The sequence below is a fragment of the Phacochoerus africanus genome, chromosome 2 (assembly GCF_016906955.1).
Source record: "Phacochoerus africanus isolate WHEZ1 chromosome 2, ROS_Pafr_v1, whole genome shotgun sequence".
Classification (NCBI taxonomy): Eukaryota; Metazoa; Chordata; class Mammalia; order Artiodactyla; family Suidae; genus Phacochoerus; species Phacochoerus africanus.
The window spans coordinates 139,253,087-139,280,164 of NC_062545.1; the positions used below are offsets into that span (position 1 = coordinate 139,253,087).

The 27,078-nt window shown below is 43.0% G+C and overlaps 1 protein-coding gene across 1 annotated transcript in view; it reads left to right on the forward strand.

The window, feature by feature from the left end:
* PGPEP1L (pyroglutamyl-peptidase I like) overlaps window positions 1-26,803 on the forward strand; it is a 72,197-nt gene extending 45,394 nt beyond the window's left edge. The window contains exon 6 of the mRNA XM_047769199.1: window positions 26,529-26,803. Coding sequence (XP_047625155.1) covers window positions 26,529-26,775 — 247 coding nt within the window. The 3' untranslated portion in view covers window positions 26,776-26,803. The remainder of the gene's footprint in view (window positions 1-26,528) is intronic.
* Window positions 26,804-27,078: the final 275 nt, after the last annotated feature.

Sequence of the window (27,078 nt, forward strand, 5' to 3'; positions counted from 1 at the left end):
AGGTGGGGGAGCTAGGACATATAGGAATTTTTGCAACAAAGAGCAGGTAGCAGGAGCAAAAGAGATCTGGGCTCACTGAATTGATTTCTTTGATATGAACCTCAACTATCTGGGCCAGTTTTGACAGCCCTGGATTGGGGGGTGGGGGCTCACAGGCTCACCCTTGGAGGTGGCTGTATTGGCAGATGACTGTGACATTCTTTGTTTAGAGGTAGCTCTGAAATACCGCCCCAAAGAGGAGAGTGGGAATATCAGGGAATGATAAAGGTGAGGGGGAGAAGTGCGTGCAGCCTTACACACACACACACACACACACACACACACACACACACACACACACACACACACACACACACACACACACATTCTACAAAAGTTTGTTACTGGTCTCATGAGGTTTACTACAAGGAGCAGACATCACCACGAAGAATTTTAGTCTTTTTCTAGATATGAGAAGATGCAAGAATTGGGCACATAAAATCTTCTCCTAAAAAGTATCTGACTATCCAAAGACCTGTTCTTCCAGTTTTCCCAGAGCACAGAGTACTTCACTCCTGATTTCCATCCTGAGCTCTGCTCAGGGGATACTGCTGGTTAGCAGCTGCAGTGGCTCATGATTTAATCCATGTAGAGGCAGATAGCAAGTGATGGCAAGTGCCAAACTCCAGTTCACACACCCCAGCTATCTGGGGCCAGTATCCTGTGTTTTCTCATTCTGAGTCTCCTCATGGTGCCTGTTGGTGGGGGGTTTGGGGAAGGGGGGCAGTGGCTGCAGCAGTTGGCTACTGGAACATCCTGTTTCAATCCTGAGTTCCCTCAGGGCTGTACCATCTTGGAGGCTGTAATGTGATGGCTTGATGGCTCCAATATCCTTTGTTTACTGATATGGCAGGCAATATTTTTCACTCACATATCTATGCAACCATTGAGCTTGCTCATATATCTCTGTTATGTTTACTTCAGCTGACCTGAGTTACCGACATAAGTGTAGCAGGTTTTATTAATAACTGCGCAGACTCCCCCTTGCTCAGCCAGGAGGTAGTCAAGGGCTAACCTATTGTCCAGAACAACATTTGCTAATGAATCCAAAGAAGTACAGAGTCCTTGTAAGGCAACAGCAGTATTTTTAGACATCTTCAAGGACCCAGGTGAGATTTTGTAAAGTGATTTCATGGTATGTAAAACCTCCCCAGGGGACCGCCTAGTCCAAGAGCAATCCCTCCTCTTGTCAGAATGAATACCTATTGCCCTTTTGTCTCAGGGCTGGGTGATATCATGAATGGTTATACCTGGTTTCCCAGAACTTAGCTGGCCTAGTGTGCATTGTGCACAAATTGGGCATCATCTAAACAAGGATAGATTAGAGCCCAACCTGGAGAAGGGAAGGAGGAGTTGGGGTTGTTCTTTTTTCTTTTTTGGAGGTTTTTTTTTTTGTATTTTTTAATTAAAAAATTTATTATAGTTGATTTATAGTGTTCTGACAATTTCTGCTGTACAGGAAAGTGACCCAGTCTCTCTCTCTCACACACACATGTGTATATACACGTTCTTTTTTTTATATTATCTTCAATCATGTTCCATCACAGTGATTGGATATAGTTCCCTGTGCTATAGAGTAGGACCTCATTGCTTATCCATTCTAAATGTAATAGTTTTCATCTCCTAACCCCAAACTCCCAGTCCATACCTCTCTCTCCCCTCCCCCCAGAAACCACAAATCTGTTCTCCATGTCTGTGAGTGAGTCTTTCTGTTCTGTAGATAGGTTAATTTGTGCCATATTTTAGATACCACATGTAGGTGATACTACATATCATTTGTCTTTCTCTTTCTGACTTACTTCACTTAGTATGACAGTCTCTCCTTCCATCCATGTTGCTGCAAATGGTATTATTTTGTTGTTTTTTTTCACAGCTGAGTAGTATTCCATTGTGTGTACCACATCTTCTTAATGCATTCATCTGTTGATGGGCATTTAGGTTGTTTCCATGTCTTGACTATTGCGAATAGTGCTGCAATGAATACAGAGTTGTGTGTGTCTTTTTGAATTATAGTTTTGTCCATATATATGCCCAAGAGTGGAATTAGTGGGTCATATGATAGTTCTATAAATAGTTTTCTGAGGAACCTCCATATTGTTTTCCATAGTGGTTGTACCAATTTATATTCCCACCAACAGTGTAGGAGGGTAACCTTTTCTCCTTCTCTCCAGCATTTGTTATTTACTTTTTTTTTTTGTCTTTTTATGGCTGCAACCCTCAGCATATGGAGGTTCCCAGGCTATGGGTCCAATGGGAGCTATAGCCAACTACTGCAGCCACAGCAACTCAGGATCCAGGCCATGTCTGTGACCCACACCACAGCTCACAGCAACGTGGGATCCTTAACCCACTGAGCAAGGCCCAGGATCGAACCCACAACCTCATGGTTCCTAGTCGGATTCGTTAACCACTGAGCCATGACAGGAACTCCTAAATACTTATTATGATGGCCATTCTGACTACTGTGAGGTGGTACCACATTGTAGTTTTGATTTGCATTCCTCTAATAATTAGTGATGTTGAACATTTTTTCATGTGCCCGTTGGCCATCCACATGTCTTTGGAGAAATGTCTATTTAGGTCTTCTGCCCATTTTGCGATTGGGTTGTTTGTTTTTTTGTTGTTGAATGGTATGAGTTGTTTGTATATTTGGGAGATTAAGCCCTTGTCAGTTGCATTATTTGCAACTATTTCCCACATTCTGTAGATTGTCTTTTCAGCTTTTTGTTTGTTTGTTTGTCTTTTTAGGGTTGTACTCTTGGCATATGTTAGTTTCCAGGCTAGGAGTTGAATCGGAGCTGTAGCTGATGGCCACAGCCACAGCAATGCCAGATTTGAGCTGCGTTTTTTATCTATACCACAGCTTATGGCAACACCAGATCCTTAACCCACTAAGCAAGGCCAGGGATTGAACATGTATCCTCATGGATACTCGTTGGATTTGTTAGCACTGAGCCACAATGGGAACTCCTGATTTTTCTTTTCTTTATTCTTCTTCTTTTTAATGGTTTACTTTGGTGTGCAAGAGCTTGTAAGTAACTTGATTAGGTCCCATTGGTTTATTTTTGTTCTTATTTCTATTGTCTTGGGGGACTGACTTAAGAAAACATTTATATGGTTGATGTCAGAGAAGATTTTGCCTATGTTATCTTCTAGGAATTTTATGGTGTCCTGTCTTATGTTTAAGTCTTTAAACTATATATATATATATATATGTATATTTTGTCTTTTCCAGGGCCGCACCCACAGCATATGGAGGTTCCCAGGCTAGGGGTCTAATTGGAGCTGTTGCTGCTGGCCTACTCCAGAGCCACAGTAAAGCCAGATCCCAGCCCCATCTGCACGACCTAGACCACAGCTCATAGCAACACCAGATCCTTAATCCACTGAACAAGGCCAGGGATTAAACACGCAACCTCATGGTTCCTAGTCGGAGTCGTTGACCACTGAGCCATAAGCGAATTCCAAGTCTTTAAGCTATTTTGAGTTTATTTTTGTGCATTTTGTGAGGGTGTGTTCTAGTTTCATTGATTTACATGCAGCTGTCAAGTTTTGCCTGTACCACTTGCTGAAAGAGACTGATTTTTTCCACCTTTATATTCTTGCCACCTTTGTCGAAGATGAATTGACCATAGATGTCTGGGTTTATTTCTGGGCTCGCTATCCTATTCCATTGATTTGTATATCTGTTTTTGTACCAGTACCGCACTGTCTTGATTACTGTAGCTTAGTCGTATTGCCTTAAGTCTGGGAGAGTTATTCCTCCTGCTTGGTTTTTTTCCCTCAAAATTGCTTTGGCAATTCTGGGTCTTTCATAGTTCTGTATACATTTTTGGATTGTTTGTTCTAGTTCTGTGAAAAATGTCATGTGTAATTTGATAGGGATCACATTAAATCTGCAGATTACTTTGGGTAGTATGGCCATTTTAACTATATTAATTCTTCCAATCCAGGGAGCATGGGATATCTTTCCATGTCTTTGAATCCTCTTTAATTTCCTGGATAAATATTTTATAGTTCTCAGTGTATGAGCCTTTTACTCCGTAGTCAAGTTTATTCCAAGGTATTTAGTTTTTTGGTGCAATTTTGTTTTATTTTATTTAATTAATTAATTTATTTGTCTTTTGTCTTTTTACTCTTTTTTTTTTTTTTTAAGGGCCACACCCACGGCACATGGAGGTTTCCAGGCTAGGGGTCTAATTGGAGCTACAGCTGCCGTCCTATGCCGTAGCCACAGCAATGCAGGATCCCAGCCATATCTGTGACCTACACCACAGCCCACAGCAATGCCAGATCCTTACCCCACTGAGCGAGGCCAGGGATCGAACCTGCAACCTCGTGGTTCCTGGTCAGATTCGTTTCCGCTCTGCCACTATGGGAACTTGTCTTTTGTCTTTTTAGAGCCGAACCTGCAGCATATGGAGGTTCCCAGGCTACAGGTCGAATTGAGGCTGTAGGTGCTGGAACCACAGCAACATGGGGTCCAAGCCACATCTGTGACCTACACCACAGCTCACAGTAATGCCAGAACCTTAACTAGGCAAGGCCAGGGATTGAACCCACGTCCTCATGGATTCTAGTCGGGTTCATTAACCACTGAGCCAGGGAACTCCTGGTGTGATTGAAAAGGTATTGTTTTTATATTCCTTTTCTAATGTTTGATTGTTAGTATACAGATATGCAATCAATTTCTGAATGTTAATCTTGTATCCTGCTACTTTGCTGAATTTGTTGATCAGTTCAAGTAGTTTTTATATGGAGTCCTTAGGATTTTCAATATAGTATCATGTCATCTGCATATAGTGACAGTTTTACTTCTTCTCTTCTAATTTAGATACCTTTTATTTATTTTGTTTGTCTGATTGCTGTGGCTAGGACTTCAATACTATATTGAATAAAAGTGGTTAGAGTGGGCATCCTGGTCTTGTTCTAGATTTTAGTGGAAGGCTTTCAGCTTTTCTCCATTGAGTATTGTATTGGTTGGCTATGGATTTGTCATAAATGACTTTTTTGGGGGGGGGGTCTTTTCAGGGCTTTACCCATGGCATATGGCAGTTTCCAGGCTAGGAGTCAAATGAGAGCTGTAGCTGCCAGCCCACACCGCAGCCACAGCAACTTGGGATCTGAGACGTGTCTGTGGCCTACACCATAGCTCACGGCAATACCAGATCCTAATCCGCTGAGTGAGGTCAGGGATCAAACCCGCATCCTCATGGATACTGAATGGGTTTCTTATCCCTGAGGCACAACTGAAACTCTCTAAATGGCTTTTATTATGTCAAGATATATTCCCTCTATATTCACTTTGGTAAGAGTTTTTATCATGAATGGATGTTGGATTTTATCAAATGCTTTTATTTTTTAGTACTTCATGAATTTTATTACATTTATAGTTGTACACTGACCAGCACAACCAAATTTTATAGCATTTCCATCCCAAACCCCTAGCATCCCCCCACTCTCCACCCTGTCTCATTTGGAAACCATAAGTTTTTCAAAGTCTGTCAGTCAGTATATGTTCTACAAAGTTCATTGTGTCCTTTTATTAGATTCCACATGTGAGTACAGCATTTGATGTTGGTGTCTCACTGTCTGACTTCACTTAGTATGGTAATTTCTATGGTCCATCTATGTTGCTGCAAATGCTGTTATTTCTTTCCTTTCAATGACTGAGTAATATTCCATTGTATATAGTGCAGCAATGAATATTGGAGTACATGTGTCTTTTTGAGTCATGGTTTTCTCTGGATAGATGCCCAGGAGTGGGATTGCTGGATCAAATGGGAGTTCTATATTTAGTTTTCTGAGGCATCTCCGTCCTTTTTTCCACAGTGGTTGCACCAATTTACATTCCTGCCAACAGAGTAATAGGGTTCCTTTTTCTCCACACCCTCTCCAGCACTTACTGTTTGTAGAGTTTTTGATGATGGCCATTCTGGCTGGTGTAAGGTGGTACCTCATAGTGGTTTTGATTTGCATTTCTCTAATAATGAGTGATGTTGGACATCTTTTCATGTATTTTTTGGTCATCTGTAAGTCTTCTTTGGAGAACTGTCTGTTAAGATCTTCTACCCATTTTTGGATGGGGTTGTTTGTTTTTTTGGTATTCAGAAGGTGTTAATAAATTTTGGAGATTAATACCATGTCAGTTGATTTATTTGCAAAGATTTTCTCCCATTCTGTGGGTCGTCTTTTCATTTTCTTTAGGGTTTCCTTTGCTGTGCAGAAACTTTTAAGTTTAATTAAGTCCCATTTATTTATTTTTGTTTTTATTGTCATTACTCTAAGAGGTGGATCTGAGAAGATGCTGCTATCCTTTATGTCAGAGAGTGTTTGGCCTATGTTTTCCTCTAAGAGTTATAGTGTCTGGTCTTATATTTAGGTCTTTAATTCATTTTGAGTTTATTTTTGTGTATGGTGTTAGGAAGTGTTCTAATTTCATTCTTTTATGTGGCTGTCCAGTTTTCCCAGCACCACTTTATGAAGGGACTGTCTTTTCTCCATTGTATGTTCTTGCCTCCTTTGTCATGGATTAGTTGGCTGTAGGTGCTTGGGTTGAATTCTGGGCTTTCTATCCTGTTCCACTGATCTACATTTCTGTCTTTGTGCCAGTACCATACAGATTTGATGACTATAGCTTTGTGGTATAGTCTGAAGGCAGGGAGCCTGATTCCTCCAGCTCCATTTTTCTTTCTCAGGGTGGCTTTTGCCATTCTGGGTCTTTTGTATTCCCAAACAAACTTTAAGATATTTTGTTCAAGTTTTGTGAAAAATGTCCTTGGTAATTTGATAGGAATTGCATTGAATCTGTAGATTGCCTTGGGTAGTATCGTCATTTTGGTAATATTGATTCTTCCAATCCAAGAGCATGTTATGTCTCTCTGTCTGTTTGTGTCATCTTTGATTTCTTCCATCAGCATCTTATAGTTTTCAGAGTACAGGTGTTTTGTCTCTTTAGGTAGGTTTATTCCTAAGTATTTTATTCTTTTTGATGCAGTGGTAATTTCTCTGATCTTTCATTGTTAGCATATAGAAATGTGGTTGATTTCTGTGTATTAATTTTGTATCCTGCGACATTGCCAAATTCATTGATGAGCTCTAACAGTTTTCTGGTGGCGTCTCTAGGATTCTCTAGGTATAGTGTCATATCATCTGCAAATAGTGATAGTTTTACTTCTTCCTTTCCAGTTTGAATTCTTTTTATTTCTTTTACTTCTCTGATTGCTGTGGCTAGGACTTCCAAAACTATGTTGAAGAGTAGTGGCGAGACAGACATCCTTGTCTTGTTCCTGATCTCAGTGGGAATTCTTTTAGGTTTTCACCATTGAGAATGATGTTAGCTGTGGGTTTGTCATATATGGCCTTTATTATGTTGATGTAGGTTCCCTCTGTGCCCACTTTCTGAAGGGTTTTTATCAGAAACAGGTGCTGGATTTTGCCAAAGGCCTTTTCTGCATCTATTAAGAGGATCGTATGGCTTTTATCCAGTTTGTTAATGTGGTATGCGGCATCCCATAGCTTTTAAATGGTTGTGTTTTCATTGTCATTTATCTAGAGGTGTCTTTTAATTTCCTTGTTGACCCATTGGTTTTTTAGTAGCATGTTGGTTAGTCTCCATGTAGTCATTTTTTTTCTCATTTCTTTTCCTGTGGTTGATTTCTAGGTTCATGTCATTGTGGTCAGAGAAGATGCTTGAAATAATAGCTATACCCTTAAATTTGTTGAGGTTAGTTTTGTGCCCCAGTATGTGGTCAAGCCGAAGGAATGTTCCATGTGCACTTGAAAAGAATGTATATTCTGGGGCTTTTTTTTGACATAATGTCCTGAAAATATCAATTAAGTGTAACTGTTCTATTATGTCATTTAGGATCGCACTTGCCTGATTGATTTGCTTTGTAGAGGATATGTCCATTGATGTGAGTGGGCTGTTAAAGTCTCCTACTTGTTAGGTTTGCTGAGGGAGGAATGTGTAAGGCCAAGTCAGTAAAGCAAGAGAAATTTATTAAGGCATCCAGAGTGGATGGACTGAGCTCAAAATGGTGCCAGCACTGACCATGAGGAGATGCTAGGCTTATAAAAGGATCTGGGGTGGGGAGTTTATGGTGGGAACTTGTGGCAGGAACAATGTTGGAGGAGGGAAGGTCAAGTGAGAGATAGGGGGTCAAGTCCAATGACAGAAGGCAGTTAATCTTTGTAGGTGGTTAATCTATGCAGGCAATTGTTTTCCATAGGTCATTGTTTCTTGCTGCTCAACTTGAGCATCCACATTCCTGGAGAGGGTGTAAGTCCTGCTTACTCTTGTCCACAGCTGGTCTCCAAGACGAACTGCCACATTCAGGGGCTAGGGGTGGGGGTGACTCTCACCATCCTCCTGGGAACCTATCACTATTATTATTGTATTCCCATCATTTTCTCCTTTTATGTCTATTAGTATTTGTTGTATGTGTTTGATGCTCCAGTATTAGGGGCATATATTTTGACAAGGGTAGTGTCCTCTTCTTAAATTCATCTCTTTTTAAAATTTATTTATTTTTTTCCACTGTACAGCATGGAGGCCAAGTTACACTTACATGTATACATTTTTTTTCCTCCCTTTGTTCTGTTCTAAGTATCTAGACATAGTTCTTAATGCTACACAGCAGGATCTCATTGTAAATCCATTCCAAGAGTAATAGTTTGCACCCGATAACCCCATGCTCTGATCCCTCCCACTCCCTCCCTCTCCCCCCCCAGCAGCCACAAGTCTATTCTCCAAGTCCATGATTTTCTTTTCTGTGGAAAGGTTCATTTGTGCTGTATATTAGATTCCAGTTATAAGTGATATCATATGGTATTTGTCTTTCTGACTTATTTCACTCAGTATGAGAGTCTCTAGTTTCATCTATGTTGCTGTAAATGGCATTATGTCATTCTTTTTTATGGCTGAGTAGTATTCCATTGTGTATATATACCACATCTTCCAAATCCAATCGTCTGTCAATGGACAGTTGGGTTGTTTCCTTATCTTTGCTATTGTGAATAGTGCTCCAGTGAACATGCAGGTGGATGTGTCTTTTTCAAGGAAACTTTTGTCCAGATATATGCCCAAGGGTGGGATTGCGGGGTCATATGGTAGTTCTATGTATAGATTTCTAAGGTATCTCCAAACTGTTCTCCATAGTGGCTCTACCAGTTTACATTACCACCAGCAGTGCAGGAGGGTTCCCTTTTCTCCACACCCCCTCCAGCACTTGTTATTTGTGGACTTATTAATGATGGCCATTCTGACTGGTGTGAGGTGGTATCTCGTGGTAGTTTTGATTTGCATTTCTCTTATAATCAGGGATGTTGAACATTTTTTTATGCACTTGTTGGCCATCTGTATATCTTCCTCGGAGAACAGTCTATTCAGGTCTTTTGCCCATTTTTCCATTGGGTGATTGGCTTTTTTTTTTTGCTGTTGAGTTGTATAATTTTCTTATGTATTCTAGAGATTAAGCCCTTGTCCATTGCATCATTTGAAACTGTCTTCTCCCATTCTGTAAGTTGTCTTTTTGTTTTCTTTTTGGTTTCCTTTGCTGTGCAAAAGCTTGTCAGTTTGATTAGGTCCCATTGGTTTATTTTTGCTCTTATTTCTATTGCTTTGGGAGATTGACCTGAGAAAATATTCATGAGGTTGATGTCAGAGAATGTTTTGCCTCTGTTCTCTTCCAGGAGTTTGATGGTGTCTTGTCTTATATTTAAGTCTTTCAGCCATTTTGAATTTATTTTTGTGCATGGTGTGAGGGTGTGTTCTAATTTCATTGCTTGCATGCAGCTGTCCAGGTTTCTCAGCAATTCTTGCTGAATAGACTTTCTTTTTCCCATTTTATGTTCTTGCCTCCCTTGTCAAAGATTAATTGACCATAGGTGTCAGTGTGTATTTCTGGGTTCTCTATTCTGTTCCATTGGTTTTGTCTGTCTGTTTTGATACCAGTACCACACTGTTTTGGTGACCATGGCTCTGTAATATTGCTTGAAGTCTGGGAGAGTTATGCCCCTGCTTGGTTTTTGTTTCTCAGGATTGCTTTGGCAATTCTGGGTCTTTTGTGGTTCCATATAAATGTTTGGATTATTTGTTCTAGTTCTGTGAAAAATATCACGGCTAATTTGATAAGGATTGCATTGAATCTGTAGATTGCTTTGGGTAGTATAGCCATTTTTACAATATTGATTTTTCCTATCCATGAACATGGAGTATCTTTCCATTTCTTTACATCTTCTTTAATTTCTTTGGTTAAAGTTTTATAGTTCTCGGCATGTAAGTCCTTTACCTCCTTGGTCAGGTGTATTCCGAGGTATTTGATTTTTTGAGGTGCAATTTTAAAATGTATTGTATTTTTGTATTCCTTTTCTAATATTTCATTGTTGGTATGCAGAAATGCGACTGCTTTCTGAATATTAATCTTATATCCTGCAACTTTGCTGAATTTACTAATCAGTTTAAGTAGTTTTGGGTTGAGTCCTTAGGGTTTTCTATGTATAGTATCATGTCTGCATACAGTGACAGTTTTATCTCTTCTCTTCCTGTTTGGATGCCTTTTATTTCTTTTGTTTGTCTAATTGCTGTGGCTAGGACTTCCAAAACTATGTTGAATAGCAGTGGTGAGAGTGGGCATCCCTGTCTTCTTCCAGATTTGAGTGAGAAAAATTCATCTTTTTATCATTACATAGTGTCCTTAGGTATCTTTCTTTTATGGCCTTTGTTTTAAAGTCTGTTTTGTCTGATATGAGTATTGCACCTCCTGCATTCCTGTCATTTCCATTCACATGCAATATCTTTTTCCATCCCCTCACTTTGAATTTATACGTGTCCTTTGTCCTAAGGTGAGTCTACTGTAGGCATCATATTGTAGGCTCTGTTTGTTTGTTTGTTTTTATCCAGTCTGGCACTCTGTGTCTCCTGATCAGAGCATTCAGTCCCTTGACTTTTAAGGGAATTATTGATAAAAATGTATTCATTGCCATTTTAAGCCTTATTTTCCAGTTGAATCTATGTTTTTCCTTTGTTCCTTTCTTTTGTTGGTTAGATGATTTCCTTTTATTTTACTCTTATGTCCTCTTCTTTTTAGTTTTTGTGATTGTATTTTTTTGTGTGTGTGTGTGGTTGCCCTGTTTTTCAAGAATGTTAACCGCTACCTATATCTGCTTGCTTTAGCCTGATAGGCTCAAACACATTCTAAAAAAAAGAGTCTAGATTTTATTATTTTCCTTCCCCCATATTTTATGATTTTGATGTCCTTTTTTAAATCTTTGTATTTATCTTTTTTTTTCTTTTTAGCCCCCTACCCATAGCATATGGAAAGTCATAGGTTAGGGTTGAATCAGAGCTATAGCTGCTGGCCTACACCACAGCCACAGCAACTTGGGATTCAAGCCTTGTTTGTGACCTGTAACCACAGTTCGTGGTGATGCCAGATCCTTAACCCACTGAGCAAGGGCAGAGATCAAACCCACATCCTCATGGATCCTAGTCAGGTTCGTAACCCTCAGAGCCACATTCATGTTTATTCTTTTGCTGTTCCTTGTGTTTTTCATCGCTTTTATGAATAGTTTTTTTTTTTCCTTTTAGATCTTTATACTGGCTTATTTAAGTGATTTCTTTTCAATTGTGAATTTTCTCCATCCTATATCTTCTTATTTATTTCCTATTTAGAGGAGACCTTTCAGTATTTCTTTTAGAATGGGTTTAGTATTGCTGTGTTCTTTTAGTTTGTTGTTTCTCTTAGTTTAATTGATAATCTTGCTGGGTGGAATATTCTAGACTGTAATGTTTTCCCTTTGATTTATTTTTCTTTTTAGGGCTGCACCCATGGCATATGGAGGTTCCCAGGCTAGGGGTCAAATCAGAGCTACAGCTGCTGGCCTGTGCCACAGCCACGCCAGATCCGAGCCATGTCTGTAACCTATACCACAGCTCATGGCAATGCTTGATCCTTACACCACTGAGTGAAGCCAGGGATGGAACCCACAACCTCATGGTTCCTAGTCAGATTTGCTTCCGCTGTGCCACGATGGGAACTCCTTCCCTTTTAGAACTTTGAATATATCTTTCCATTGTCTCTGACTTCTAATATTTCTGTAGAGAAATGAGCTGATAGCTTTATGGGGGGATCCCTTATAATTAACTCTGTTTTTCTTTTGCTGCTTTTAGAATCCTCTCATCTTTGACTTTTGAAATTTTTAGTATAATATGTCCTACTATAGGTCTGTTTGGGTTCAACTTTTTGGGGGCCCTCTGTGCTTCCTGTATCTTAATATTTGTTTCCTTTGATTTGGAAAGTTTTCAGCCATAATTTCTTCAAATATATTTTCAATCCCCTTTTACTTTTCTTCTCCTTCTGGAATCCGTATTACGTGCAGGTGGGCCTGCTTTGTATTAACTTATAAATCGCCTATATTACTTTCATGTGTTTTCATTTGGTTTTCTCTGTCTGCTGTCTTGATTGGGTGATTTCCATTATTCTATCTTCCAAGTCACTTATTCATTCTTCTGCATTATTCATTCTGCTCTTCAGTGCCTTTAACTCAGCTTGCATCTCTGCAAATGAATTTTCTAATTTTTCTTGTCTCCTCATAGTTTCTAGTTCTTTTTTAAAGTAATCTGCAGTAGTGTTCATAACTGCTCTTAATTCCTTCAGTATTTTCACTATCTCCTTTTCGAACTCAGTGTCCATTAGACTGCAGAGGTCTTTTTCATTGTTTGCTCCTTCAGGGGAATTATCCTGCTGTTTTAACTGGGAATTGTTCCTGAGCGTCTTCGTTTTGCTTATATTTTTCTTATTCTGTGAGTTTAGGGAAAACAACTATCTGATGTCATCTTGGAGGGCTGTTTATGTGGGAGAGTGCCCTGGGTAGCTTCTGAGGGTTTTTTGTTTTTTGGTCTTTTTTTTTTTTTGGTGTGAGGGCTATTTTTGGTTTGGATGCTTGCTGTTTTTTTCCTCATTATGTTCAGTCATCCCCTTGACATGGGATGTGTTGGTATATGGCCCACATGTGTATCCAGGGACATGGAGGCAATGAGCAGGGCCTGTAACCAGTGCCTGGTTTCTGGGCCCTTGACAGTGGCAAGGATCTGAGGGGAGGTGGGGCACAGGCTGCTCCTGGTTACAGGGCCCTGGGCAGTGACAGTGACCCTCAGGGATATGGAGGCAGTGCCCAGAGCCTTTGGCAGAAGGAATAGCAGGACATGTGCCTTCTCAGGGGAGTTAAGGCAACTGCTAGTTCTTGATTGCAGTGTCTTAGTGGCAACCCTTGAGGTGACTGCCTCAGGTGGTGCCTGTTCCCAGGACCCCAGTGATGGTGAGCTGCACCCACCTTTGGAGTCTGAGATTGTGGTGTAGTTTGCACCCACTGCCTGTAGCCCATGCAAGAGTCACCTGAGAACCCTGCATATGTGCACAGAGAAAGATGTTCCTGTGGTAGTCCCACCCTCCTTCTCTTGCCCTCCTCAACTCTGGCACCTTGCTTCTCCTACAGAGCCAGGTCTCCTCCTGCGCCCCCTCAACTGTGGTGTTCCACTCCCCAGCCTGCAGTGCACTGCTCCCTACTGCCCTCAGGCTGTCTCCATGCAGCCAACCCTAGTCCTCTCTCTGAAACTGACCTCCAAAATCTGAGTCTTAATGCCCAACCCCTTCCCAAGTGTGTCAGTCTGCAGTGTCCTGAGTGGTATTACCAGTGTTCTGTGTGGCTTGCTCTCCTTTGCCCTCCTCATTCTGGCTGCTGCACTTGTTTCTGAGGCTTTGAGATTCCCACTCTGTCCTGGCTGATTTCCCCATAGGTTAGGTGGCCTCCCAAGGTGCAGATTCTTTTTCTTTCACAGCTCCCTCTGAGGAATGCTGGTGCTGTCCTCATTCCTTTTTTTCCTCTTTGTTCTCTCTCTCTCTCTTTCTTTTTCCTTTTGTTCTGCCTGGTTATATGGAAGCTTTCTTGCCCTTTTTGGAGGTCTGAGGTCTTCTGCCAGCTTTCAGTGGATATTCTGTGCAAATCATTTTACGTGTAGATGGGTTTTTTTTTTTATGTGTTTGTGGGAGAAGGTGAGTGCCTTGTCTTACTCCTCTGCCCATCTTAATCCTGCTTAAGTTGGAATTGTTCTGCTCGGACCATTGGTTTATTCTTGCGCCACAAAGGAACAGATACTCAGGACAGCATATATTCTGGCAAGTTGAACCACCTCTATATGTGGCCAGCCCAAGCCCCTGCAGTGTGGGGAGAGAGGCCCACCTGCATAGTGTAGGTCACTGGGGGATTCTTGACTAGTGGCTTTACCCCAGGCCTTAGGAGGGCCATGTACTAAACACCAGACAACCTGTGTCTTCCCTTCCCAGTAAGTACATCTCCCATGCAATCCTCATGTGTATTCATCAAGTTGGTGCAGAGGGCACCAATGGATGAGATGTCTATAGGAGTTTATCCAGGGGCACTTAAATTGTAGGGTAATAGAAGAAGCATTGATCAGAGTCTAGAGCAGCCCCAGGGTATTATTGCAAGTTCTTCCCCTTGATAGGGACATTAGACAGAAGCAGTGACAGCACGCCCCATTTAAGAGTCATGACACTTTAGAGTGAGTGCTTTCTATTCATTAGAGATTTTTTTTTCTTTCTTTTTATGGCCTCACCTATGACATGGCTAGGGGTCAAATCTGAGCTGCAGTCATCGCCCTATACCACAGCCACAGCAATGTCAGATCAGAGCTGCGTCTGTGACCAAGGCCACAGTTTCCTGCAAAGCCGGATCCTAACCCACTGAGCCAGGCCAAGGATAGAACACTCATTCTCACAGACACTATGTTAGGTTCTTAACCTGCTGAGCCACAGCAGGAACTCCTCGTTAGAGATGTTAATGTGAGGGGTGAGGTCCAAGCAGGGAAATTTGTGTTTGGGAAGGGATGTGAACTTCAAGAGGGGTAGGTTTAGCAGACTTGTTAGCCAAGGTGAGTGTGAAGTTGTCATTCTTAGGGGTAAAATGTAATACATTTACTCTATAGGTGTCACTTTGAGGGTGGGAGTACAGATCCAGCACCAGGGTAGATTTATAGTCCATGGGTTATAATTCTCAAGAAATTTACTACATCATAGAATTCCTATTCTGTGTGGATGGCTGTAAGAGATAAGGAAGAGGAACTTAAGAATAAACAACAGGAGTTCCCTTGTGGCCTAGCGGCCTAAGGATCTGGCATCACTGCTGTTGCATGGATTTTATCCCTGGCTTGGGAACTTCTGCATGCCACAGGTGTGGGCCAAAAAAAAAAAAAAAAAGATAAACAACATTAGCCCTTCATCCTGTTTCCAATATTAATGTTCTCTGTATCCAGCATGGGCAGAGGAAATGTTTTCCAGAGGGAGTGGAGTTGACAAAACAGCAGGAGTCAAGTAAGGCAATAGCAATTACAAGGCCAACTACTAAGCCTGTCCACCACATTACTTATCTCTTGGTAAGTTCATCGTTTTGAAAAGTAACTTAAGGAGTTCCCATCATGGCTCAGTGGTTAACGAATCTGACTAGGAACCATGAGGTTGTGGGTTCGATCCCTGGCCTTGCTCATTGGGTTAAGGATCCGGTGTTGCCATGAGCTATGGTGTGGGTTGCAGATGTGGCTCGGATCCTGTGTTGCTGTGACTCTGGCATAGGCTGGTGGCTACAGCTCCGATTATACCCCTAGCCTGGGAACCTCCATATGCCTTGGGAGCAGCTCTAGAAAGGCAAAAAGACTAAATAAATAAATAAATAAATAAATAAATAAATAAATAAAATAAATAAAGATATCACCTTGAAAAAAAAAGTAACTTAAGGTCTGTGACAGGCTCATAAGTGTATTGAGTGGGTGGGTTAGTAACTTCTTCCTCTGGCTTAGGTGCTGCCTTCACTCTGGTGCAGTGGAGTTATGCCCTGTAATATAAGGCAGAATGAGTGGTCATGATGACTAGATAAGGTCCTTTTTACTTGGGGTCTAACTGGTCTTGTGGATTTCAAGCGTTCCAGGTTTTCAAATAAACCCAGACCCCAGAGGAGAAAGGACATAAAGCCATCTCAGAAGGGGAAGGCAATTCCTAACTCCCGTAGCCTTGTAAAGCTTTGATTATTTCCCCTCTCTGTAAGGTACATTTCCATTGGTCCATATAGCTGAAGTTGGCTTTGTAACTGGTCCTTCAGGAATGGGCCTCCCATCCATGAGCTCATGTGGTTTCAACCTGAGCTTTCTTTTAGGGGCTGTTTGCATTCTTAGAAGAGCTTTGGGGTGAAAGGAGATCAAGGTTGATGAGTCTGTTGACATAATCTGGCTAAGTTTCTTTTGAGAGTTTGATTTGTTCTTTCTACTTTTCCTGAGGATCGTGGTCTCCATGCAGAGTGTTGCTATTCTGAAGTTTTGATGTAAGAGTCTATGTATATATGAGATTGTTTTAAGTTGTTGGTCTCTTAATTGCAAGTGCATCTCCAGTGTCCTACATTTGTACCTACCTCTTCTCATGATTTATGATTTTGGTGGTATAATTGTGCATGGATGATTTCATATCTTTACTGTATATATACCTTTACTGGTGAGCCTTGTCATTTGTGGTATTTTTGTTTCCTGTTGTGGCCTTTTCCTTCCTGCCTAGACAAGTTCCTTTAGTATTTGTTGTAAAGCTGGTTTAGTGGTGCTGAATTCTCTTAGCTTTTGCTTATCTGTGAAGCTTTGGATTTCTGCTTCAAATCTGAATGAGAGCCTTGCTGGGTAAAGTAATCTTGGTTGGAGGTTTTTCCCTTTCATCACATTAAGTATATCATGCCACTCCCTTCTGGCCTGCAGAGTTTCAGCTGAGAAATCTGCCAATAGCCTTATTGGGGTTCCCTTGTATGTTATTTGTTTCTTTTCCCTAGCTGCTTTCAAGATTTTTCTCTTGGTCTTTAATTTTGGTCAGTTTGATTAACATGTGTCTTGGTATATTCCTCCTTGGGTTTATTTTATATGGTACTCATTGTGCTTCCTGGATTTGAGTGAGTGGTTCCTTTCCCGTGTTAGGGAAGTTTTCAGCTATTATCTCTTGGAATATTTTTTGTGTCCCCTTCACGCTCTCTTCTCCTTCTGGCACCCCTATAATACAGATGTTGGTGCATTTAACACTGTCCCAGAGTTCTCTGAGACTCTCTTCATTTGTTTTCAATCTTTTTTCTCTTTTCTGTTCCGCATCTATAATTTCCATTAATCTGTCCTCCACCTCACTTATTCATTCTTCTGCCTCCTGTATTCTGCTGTTTGCCGCTTCTAGTGAATTTTTTATTACAGTTATTGTATTTTGCATCTCTTTTTTTTAAGTTTTATATCTTATGTCTCTTTGCCCAGTGTTTCCTATAAATTATCCATCTTTGCCTCCAGTTTATTTCCAATGTCTTGCATCATCTTCAGCATCAACAGTCTGAAGTCTTTTTCCTGGAGGCTGAGAATCTCCTCATTGCTTAGCTGATTTTCTGGGGTTTTTCCTTTCTCCCTCATCTAAGTTATAGTTCTCTGTCTTTTCATTTTTATAGGCTTTTGGTGTGGTGACCTTTTTTTACAGATAATAGGGTTGTAGCCTCTCTTACTTCTGGTGTCTGCCCCCCCTTGTGGGGCTTGAAGTTGATACAGGGGCTTGCTGTAGGCTTCCTGATGGGAGGGACTGAAGCCTACCCACTGGTAGGTGGAACTGATTCCTATCCCTCTGGTGGGTGGGGCTTTGTCTGTAGATGAGATTAGAGGCTGCTGTGTTCCTGGGGGGTCTTTAGGCACCCTGTTTACTGATGGGCAGGGCTGTGATCCCACCTGAATTGTTGTTTGGCCTGGGGCTTCTCAGTGTTGATGGGTGGGGCCAGATTTTCCCCAGATGACCACCTCTAGAGAACGTCATGCTGCTGAATATTCCGTGAGAGCTTTGCTTCCAATGTCCTTCCCTGACAACAAGCCACATTCACCCCTGTTTTCCCAGGAGGTCCTCCAAGAACTTCAGTAAGGTTTGACCCAGATTCCTATGGAGACTTTGCTTTGCCATGGGACCCAGTGAAAGTCTGTGTGCGCCTTTTAAGAATGGGGTCTCCATTTCCCCCAGTCTCATGGAGCTCCTGCATACAAGTCCCACTGGCCTTCAATGCCAGATGCTCCAGGGGCTCTTTCTCCCAGTGCCAGATCCCCATACATGGGAGTTTGATGTGGGGCTCAGAACTCTCACTCCTGTAGGTGAGTCTCTGTGAACCAGTTACTTCCACTCTGTGGGGCTTCCCACCTGGGAGGTATGGGGTTGCTTATATCGTGTAATCGCCCCTCCTACCTCTTGATGTGGCCTCCTCTTTGTCTTCTGGAGTAGGATGTCTTTTTGAAAGATTCCAGTCCTTTTGGTTGAACATTTCCCAGCATTTAGTTGTAAATTTTGTTGTTTTTAGGAGAGAGGTTGAGCTCCAGTCCTTCCATTCCACCATCTTAAGCCCATCTCCCCATGCAGAGTGTGAACTCCATTTAATTCCTAGGGCTCCATTAGTAATTTGAGAAATAAAGGTTGGCCTATTGTTACTGTGGCTAGATTTAGAGAGCCCAAATCTAGAGATTATTTCTTTGAGCAGGGTCTTAGAGACCTCCAAGGCAGTCTTAGTTCCAGTGGGGATCTCTCCCCAGCTAGAGAAGGTGTTATTTTAAACTAGCAAATATCAGAAATGTTCTTGTGCCCAGGGCATTACTGTAAAGTCACCTTGCTAGCCTTGACCTGGAAATGTGCCTCAAAATTGAGTGGGGGTCATTCCTTTGACCTTGGGAGGTGAGTGTTGGGGTTATTCTGGAGGCAGGGCAAGCATCAGCCACCTGCTTAAGGAGACTTCCAGAACTAGGAGTAGTCGTGGATTTGATGACATTGATATGTGGCCTCCTGCCCATAATGTGTGCTCTGGTGAGCTTCCCCAATGGCCTGTGGTGCAATGGCCAAGGGGAAGAACAGTTGCCCATGAACATTGACCATTCATTTTGGGTATTCTGGGCTTTTAAAATAGCCCCATCTCAACACCTTTTCCCTTTCTTGTGGATGTATGTGGAAGTGTAATATAGGGTCTTAGGAGTGGCGTGGTCTGTCCCCATCCTCTGCTGCTTGTTTAGCTGCCATGTCTGCTTTGTTATTTCCTCTTATTATTTCTGCTTCTCCCTTTGATGGCCTCTGCAGTGAGTAATTGCTATCTTCTTTGACAAGAGTATAGCCTCTAGCAGCCACACAATCCCCCCCCCAATTTTTAATCTGTTTATTCCCTGATGTCATCATTCCCTTCTCCTTCCAGATGGCACCATGGCGTGTAGGATTGAATAGGCATATTTAGAGTCAGTGTAGATACTGACAGCTTTCCCTTTCGCCAGTTTCAGTTTTCTGATTAGGATAGTTAATCTGGCCTCCTGAGCAGAGCAGCCAGAGGGCAAGGCTTTAGCTTCTACCACTTTGGTGTGATGGAAAGCACTGTATATCCTGCCTTTTGTTTTCCACCTTTCATAAAGCTACTCCACCAGTGAACCATTCTAATTCTGCATTCTCTATAGGGGCTCTTCAATTCAGGCCTGCTGGAATAAACTTGTTTCATAACTTCCTCATAACCATGAGTTAATTTTGGACCTGTCTGAGGTAGCAGGGGGGCAGAGTTAAGGATAATACAGGGCCTTAGAGTCACAGATGAGTTGTCTAGAAGAATGGCTTGGACTTGGAGGATTCAACCAGGGAATAACCAATCTGCCTGCCTTGCCTTTATAAAGGGTTGGAGGTGATGGGGGATCCAGACGGTCAGGGGCTGTCCAAAGTTAATTTGTTAGCCTCTTTGAGAAGCTGAGAAGTAGTAGTTATAACCCATAAGCATGACAGCCATCCTTTAGCAGTTTGGCCCAATTGATTAGAAAAATAAGCTACAACCTAAGTCAGAGGTCCCAATTTTTTTTTTTTTTTTTTTTTTGGTAAACACCTCTAGGGCAGTTGCTTCTCTTTCACATATAGATGGAAGGGGCAGCTCAGGTGGGGTAAAGCTAACTTGGGGGCTTTCATGAGATGGTTTTTCAGTTCTAGGAATGCCTGGTCACAATCAGGAGTCCACTCAAAAGGATCAAGATTCTTCCCTTTTAATTGGTCATACAAGGGCTTAGCAATTAAGCCAAAACTGGGGATCCATATATGGCAGAACCTGGCCATCCCTAGGAAACCCCAGAGCTATTTTCTTGTACTAGGGGGTGCCATCTGGCAAATCAATTCTTTCCTCTCCTTAGATAGTGTTCTGTGCCCTTTTCTATTATAAATCCTAAGTGTTCTACCTGCTGGAAGGAGATTTGGGCTTTTTCCTTTGAAACTTTATATGCTCTGAGCCAGATGATTTAAGGCATTAACTGTATTATGGTTGGAAAGCTCTTTGGTGTGACTGGTGATTAGATTGTCCTTCAGGGTCCCCTGTTCTAACTCAGGGTCAGGAAGATCCTCAGATAAAACCTTTGGGGAAAGGATTGGGGAATTTTTAAATCCCTGGGGTAGAACCATCTAGCACAAGAGTTGTTTTCTCTTGCTGCCATTCAGATGCAAAAATGTATTGAGATTCTGGGGCTTGAGGGCACACAAAAAGGTGTCTTTTAAATCTAGTGCTGAATACCAGATCTCTCAGGGTTTAGCAGTAGAGAGTAAGGCATAGGGATTTAGCACCACTGCATGAATTTCTTCTGAAGGTACATTTACGGCTCAGCGGTCCTCAACTAGCTGGTATCTCCCATTTGGTTTTTTTAAGCTGCAGAATAGGAGTGTTGCAAGGGGACTGGCAAGGTCTAAAGAAGCCCTTGTTTGAGTAGGCTTTCTATTATAGGCTTAATGCCTGCCAGGGCTTCTTTACTTAAGGGGTAATGTTTTTTATTTGAGTGATTGTAGCCAGTTGGTCACAGCCTGATTATGACTGGTGGTGCCCTTCTGGCTCTGCCCTTGGTGTCATGGGCCCATACTGAGGGATTAATCCCCTCAGTGTTAATTGGGCCATTATTCCTGGCAGAAGGCAGTTGGTGGTCACGCTAGGGCTACAGAATGGAAGGGAGTCTTAGGTATTTTGATGGTTAAGTTTTTGTCTGATATAAATTGTAGCTCCCGGAGTTCCCGTCGTGGCTCAGTGGTTAATGAATCTGACTAGGAACCATGAGGCTGCGGGTTCGATCCCTGGCCTTGCTCAGCGGGCAAGGATCCAACATTGCCATGAGCTGTGGTGTAGGTCGCAGACGTGGCTTGGATCCACATTGCTGTGGCTCTGGCGTAGGCCGGCGGCTACAGCTCCGATTGGACCCCTAGCCTGGGAACCTCCATGTGCGGCGGGAGCAGCCTTAGAAAAGAAAAAAAAAAAAAAGAAAAAAAAATTGTAGCTCCCAATTTATATAGTAAATCTCTTCCTACTAAAGGAATCAGGCATTACGGGATGTATAAGAAAGAGATAACATTTTCCCTTCCAAATCACACACTAGGGGCTCTATAAAATTGTTCTGTGACTTCCTATTATAGTGTAATCCTATTATCTTATATTTATCTTTGATCATTTTGCCTCATTGGGTGTTCAAGACTGAGTAGTGACCCCTGTGTTGACTGAAAAGTCAATTTTTTTATCCTCTGTGGACAGAGTCAGCTGAGGCTCCTTGGCAGTAATTTCCAGGGCACTCCAAGGAGCTTCTGGGCCCCTTCAGCCCTCTTCTTTTATGTGTGCAACTAACAAAGATGAGCCAGGACATGGCAGTCCACTTAGTCTTCTGAGACTTCTGAGACCTTTGAGGCACTCCCCCTTCTTCCAATGGTCTTCCTCTCAGCGCACACTAATTGGCTTTAAGACCTTCTCTCCACTGTGGGCATAGTCTCTGAAATCCCAGACAACCCATTTATGTTACGGGGTCCCTTGGGCGGGAGGGTTGTCCCTGGAAAGTTGAATTGCTAAAGCAAGAGTACTTGCACTTCATTCTGCTCAAATCTCTTCTTTGCATCCACCTCCACGTTATTGAACTGGAATTCAAAATGTTGATTTCCACCAGCCAGGAAGTTGGTACAATGGGCACTGTGTCCAGCTTTTGTAATTTTCTCCTAATGTCTAGGCTGCTCTAGGAAATAAAATGGTCCTTAAGAATGGCCTGCCCTTCCACTAATTCTGGGTTTACATTTGTGTACACTCAGAGGCCTTTCTTCGGTGCTTAAGTGTGGCTGAGCGATTTTCCTTTGGTCCTTGGATGACTCCTTGAACCTTGTTTCAGTTTATGGATTTCTTCCCTGCTGATTGAATGCCCTTAAGAATCAAATTGCTGAAATGTATGGAGTGCTGTTGACCATTTTCCTCTCAGTGTCCAGGGTCCATGTTGGGAACAGCCTGGAGCCTAGGCTGGTATACATCATGCTCCATATTATTTTTTGGATTGATCTTAATCAGGTTTCTCCCTTGCATTAGTTATAATTCTTTTTATTCCCCAGAGAATAAGATGTATAAGAGGGTTTGGATATCCATCCAAGTGGGGAAATGAATGTGAAATATTCCCTGGACATGGGAGTTCCCTTCGTGGCTCAGAGGTTAACGAACCCAACTAGGATCCATGAGGATACGGATTTGATCCCTGGCCTCGCTCATGGGTTAAGGATCTGGCATTGTCGTGAGCTGTGGTATAGGCCGTAGCCGTGGCTCGGATATGGTGTTGCTGTGGCCGTGGCGTGGGCCGGCAGCTACGGCTCCGATTTGACCCCGAGCCTGGGAACTTCTATATGCCACAGGTGCAGCCTAAAAAGAAAAAAAAGAAGGAAATATTCCCTGGACAGAATTAAGGACTCACTCAGGGGCTTCCCTTAGACCCTGAGATTCATTCTCCCAGTTATATGAATCTGAGGAAAAGAAGGGTACATATACAGTGTGTCAGCCCACTGCCTCCACTGGGAACCTTCCGAAGGGGGAATAGCTGATGGATTTCAGGGCTGGCATCGGATGCCACTACTGGTGTGCATTGGACTACTCCCCAGAGAGGTGTACTGAGAGGTAGAGGTGGGAGAGTCGGGGAGTGGACCCACCCATTGGGAGGAGGAGGGGGGATCAGGTAGGGAGGTGGTGAGTTCGAGGGAGTAGAGAACATTGGGGATTCAAGAGAGGAAGGGGTGGATGTAGCTGACTCAGGAGTCTTGGGTGAACTGTGGGACAAGGGGGCAGCTAGCCTTGGTGGAGGGAGGAAATCAGGAGAATCCTCAGGCTGAAATTCCAATAAGGGAAGAGAGATATTTGAACTAGCCTCTCATTTTTTCCAGAGGCCCTTGTTTTGGCTTAGAGCCATGAAAAAATTGGACATAGGGGAGCTTATCCCCTTGTTTTCATTGCTGGCAATAGAGGTACGATTGAAAAATAGTATTATAATTTAGGGAGCCGTTAGTTGGCCAACTCTCTCCATCCACCACTTTATATTGGGGCCACGCAGTCTTGCAAAAGAAAATAACCTGTCTCTTTGTTAGTGGCAGTACTCAAAGAATTTCCACTTATGGAGAATGTGCCCTAGCTGCATTCACCTGGATAGAGGCTTGGTTACATTGGAGAGGTTACCCTTATTTCTAGTCTGTTTCCAACTTTCCAGGGGGCCTCGTCCCTGGTTGGTGGCTGTGCAAATCCCAACAGAGCAGCTCACCCCAAGTGGTCCAGGTGATATAACTGAACCAATATTTGTAAGGGCTTGAAGGCAAGACCCTGTCCAAGAGGGCCTTAGTTATAAAGCCCCCCTTAAGTCAGCAACTAGACATTCCCAGATCCACCGCGTGGCTATAGGCAGTACCTGATGTAGGTGAGTGCTTTCAGTAAGAAGCCCCCAGAGAGAGGATGACAGGGAAGTTGGAAATAAGGGTTCTCCTATCAGATACATTGCCTTGAGAGCCTCTCTGGCAGGCAAGGAGGCTTGTTCACAAAGGGTGTGTCCCAGCTTGGTTACAAGTCATTGGGCAGGGAGGATGAATGCCCATTTGGTGTGTTTCCTGTTCTCTATACTCTCACTCTTACTCAAGGATGACTTGAAGGTCCTGTTCTTCCATCTCCAGTCAGGCAAATTGGTTTTCCTGAAATCTGGTGAAAATAATATTTTTAAAGGGTTCTCATCTCAAAGGATCCCTAGGCATCTGTGATGGACAATAATGAGGAATGACCTACTCAACAGAGACGTAAACCTTGCCCGAGACCGCTAGTTAGGGGGAGATGAACCAACACAAGAGACATCATAGATTTTTTTTTTTTTAAGCATTTCATTTGTTTGTTTGCTTGTTTTAGGGCTGTACCTGCAGCATATGGAGTTTCCCAGGCTAGGGATTGAATTGGAGCTGTAGCCGCTGGCCTACACCACAGCCACAGCAATGCAGGATCCAAGCCATGTCTGCCGCCTACACCACAGCTCTCAGCAATGCCAGATCCTTAACCCACTGAGCGAGGCCAGGGATTCAACCTGCGTCCTCATGGATCTTAGTCAGATTTGTGTCCACTGAACCATGGTGGGAACTCCCATCATGAATTTTTGACTATACCCCAGAGGTGGGAATGTGCAGGGGTTGGAACTGTGAGTGTTTTACAGTGTGACTAACTTACACGGACATTGGCTTCTGGTAGACAGGGTACCTTATGCTCATCTACCTTGTTCCATGACCAACCTATCCTTTCATGAGAGTCTTTTTGATGGTGAGTGCCCTAGTGGCATTCAAGTGTTCAACCCACGCCCATAGTTGTGGCAAGTATTTCTAAGAGCATTAGGACAAACAAAACCATATAGAACAGAGATCAAAGCTTTACTCACTCATATTAAGAACAGAGACTAGGGCTTATGTCACACACACAAAATAATGAGATGTTCTTACCTCAAGGGCTTCCAGTCCTGTCCAGTCTTCTTGCTGGGAACTGGCCCAACCAGGGGACCAATTTTTTAATCTCACCTTCCCCCTTACCAGAGGATTGATTCAATTTAGACATCCAGCCCTTCAGTCCAGTCCTCTGAGGCAACTCTGGCTCCAACCAGATGGCCAGGATCCTTTCCCTTTACCAACCAACCCCTGCACCCAGCCTCGGCTTTATTGGTAGAGGCAGGGTCAGCACCCCTTATGTCAGGTGTCTCCTGGACACTATCCCAATATGTAGCAAGTGCCCTTGTTCTAGATCTGCTGGGGTAGGGGTGGGGGGTCTTTAGCTGGGGAACACCCCACTTGATCCTTGGCTGCTTTTCCATCTCAGGCTTAATTTAGTAGCCCTCACTGGCCCAGAGGTTGAAAATAGGGGCATACTGCCCAGCTATTTAGCTGGCTTTGTCAGCCCTGGGTCAGCAAGTAAGCCCTAGGTCAGCAAGTAAGCCCTGGGTTACCAGAGGGAATGTGCCCCACGTTGGGTGCCAGAATTTGTTCCTGAATTAAGTTGTATGGACCTGTTTGGGCCCTAGCCTGACCAAGGCTCTCCGCCTTGGCTGGGGAAGTTCTCTTTCCCGCTTGGGTTTGAGCTTATTCTGCAGACAAAAAAATGGAGGAGTGGGTCTAAGTTCACAGATCAACTTCTGTGCACCTGGTAAGAAGGATTTAATTTTAAAGAGTAAAAACAAAGGGATGAGGGAGTTCCCTTTGTGGCTCAGCGGTAATGAACCTGACTAGTATCCATGAGTATGCAGGTTCGATCCCTGGCTTCACTCAGTGAGTTAAGAATTCGTGGCCATGAGTGTGGTGTAGGTCTCAGACATGGCTTGGATCTGGTGTTGCTTTGGCGCTGGTGTAGGCCAGCAGCTACAGCTCTTATTTGACCCCTAGCCTGGGAACCTCCATATGCTGTAGATGTGACCCTAAAAAGACAAATAAAACCCCACAAAGGGCCAAGGAGTGAGGCTCATTCTGGGGAGGCATATGCATTAATCTACCTGGAAAGGGGCAGGGTTTTTTTTTGAGGAAGTGCATATGCTAATGTGGTAAAAATCAGTGTATATTGAAACCCAGGGTCTGTTGGAGGTCAGATTGGTGGCTCTCTTGGTTCCAGCTGGTTCCATCTAGGTTTTTTTGGTTGGTTTGTAGTATCCTTCTTATTTCTGGACCTTTTAACTTAAAGATTTATGTTAACTCTTGCTAAAGGCGGCGGGGGGGGGGGGGGGGCGCGGGGGGGGCGTGGTTGGAGGATTGTGAGCAATGATCCGGAGCAGCTCTGACAACAGAATGACTCAGTGCAGGCCTGAATGGGAAGGGTTCACAGGGGTGGGGGGAGGGTTTGAGACTAGATGGTTGAAAATCTGGTTCCTTTTGGGATTTGGCCACTTGTTAGTCATGGGATCAGGAGGCCAAGAGCCAGTCTGCCCGGCTCTTTCCTAGCAGCATGTTCTTTCTGAGACAGAAGAACCAAACCTAGGTCTCCCGGGGTGGCAGTCCTCCCTCATGCTTTGGGGATGCTACATTTGCTGCTTTTGCTTACTCTTCACTGCAGTTAGAGGCTGGTCCAAGGAGTAACTTGGCCTTTGGTCTGGTTTGTAGGTACGTCTGCGATTATGCCTACTACCTGTCTTTGCATCATGGAAATGGGTGCGCTGCGCTCATCCACGTCCCTCGATTATCTCCTTGGCTACCGGCCAGCCTGCTGGGAAAAGCCCTGCAGGTCATCATCCAGGAAATGCTGAAGGAGACTGAGAAAGCCAGGCTCAAGACCGGTGCACAGGAAACAGCCTTGGCGAGTCCATTCAAGGGGAACCAACTGGGGGACTGCTCCTTTAGAGAAAATTAAATGTTTCAATCCTGTGTGTAGAGTTCAACTGTGCTTTGAGAGGCTTTTAAAAAATTGCTCGTAAAACAGTTTACGCAGAGGAAAAAAGTTCGGATTTAGCCCAATGAAATCACAAAATCACAAAGGGTTATTTTATTGTCAGAAGAAAGAAAAACACTCTGAAAGGCAGACATTTCATGAGGGATTAACCAGCTTCAGTTATTGTTTTCCTGACAATAAAATGAAATGCTAGCAATATTTTCCCCCCTCTTAAAAGTCTATTCAGTGGGCCTGTGTGAATCTGCCTAGATTGCTGGGACCCCA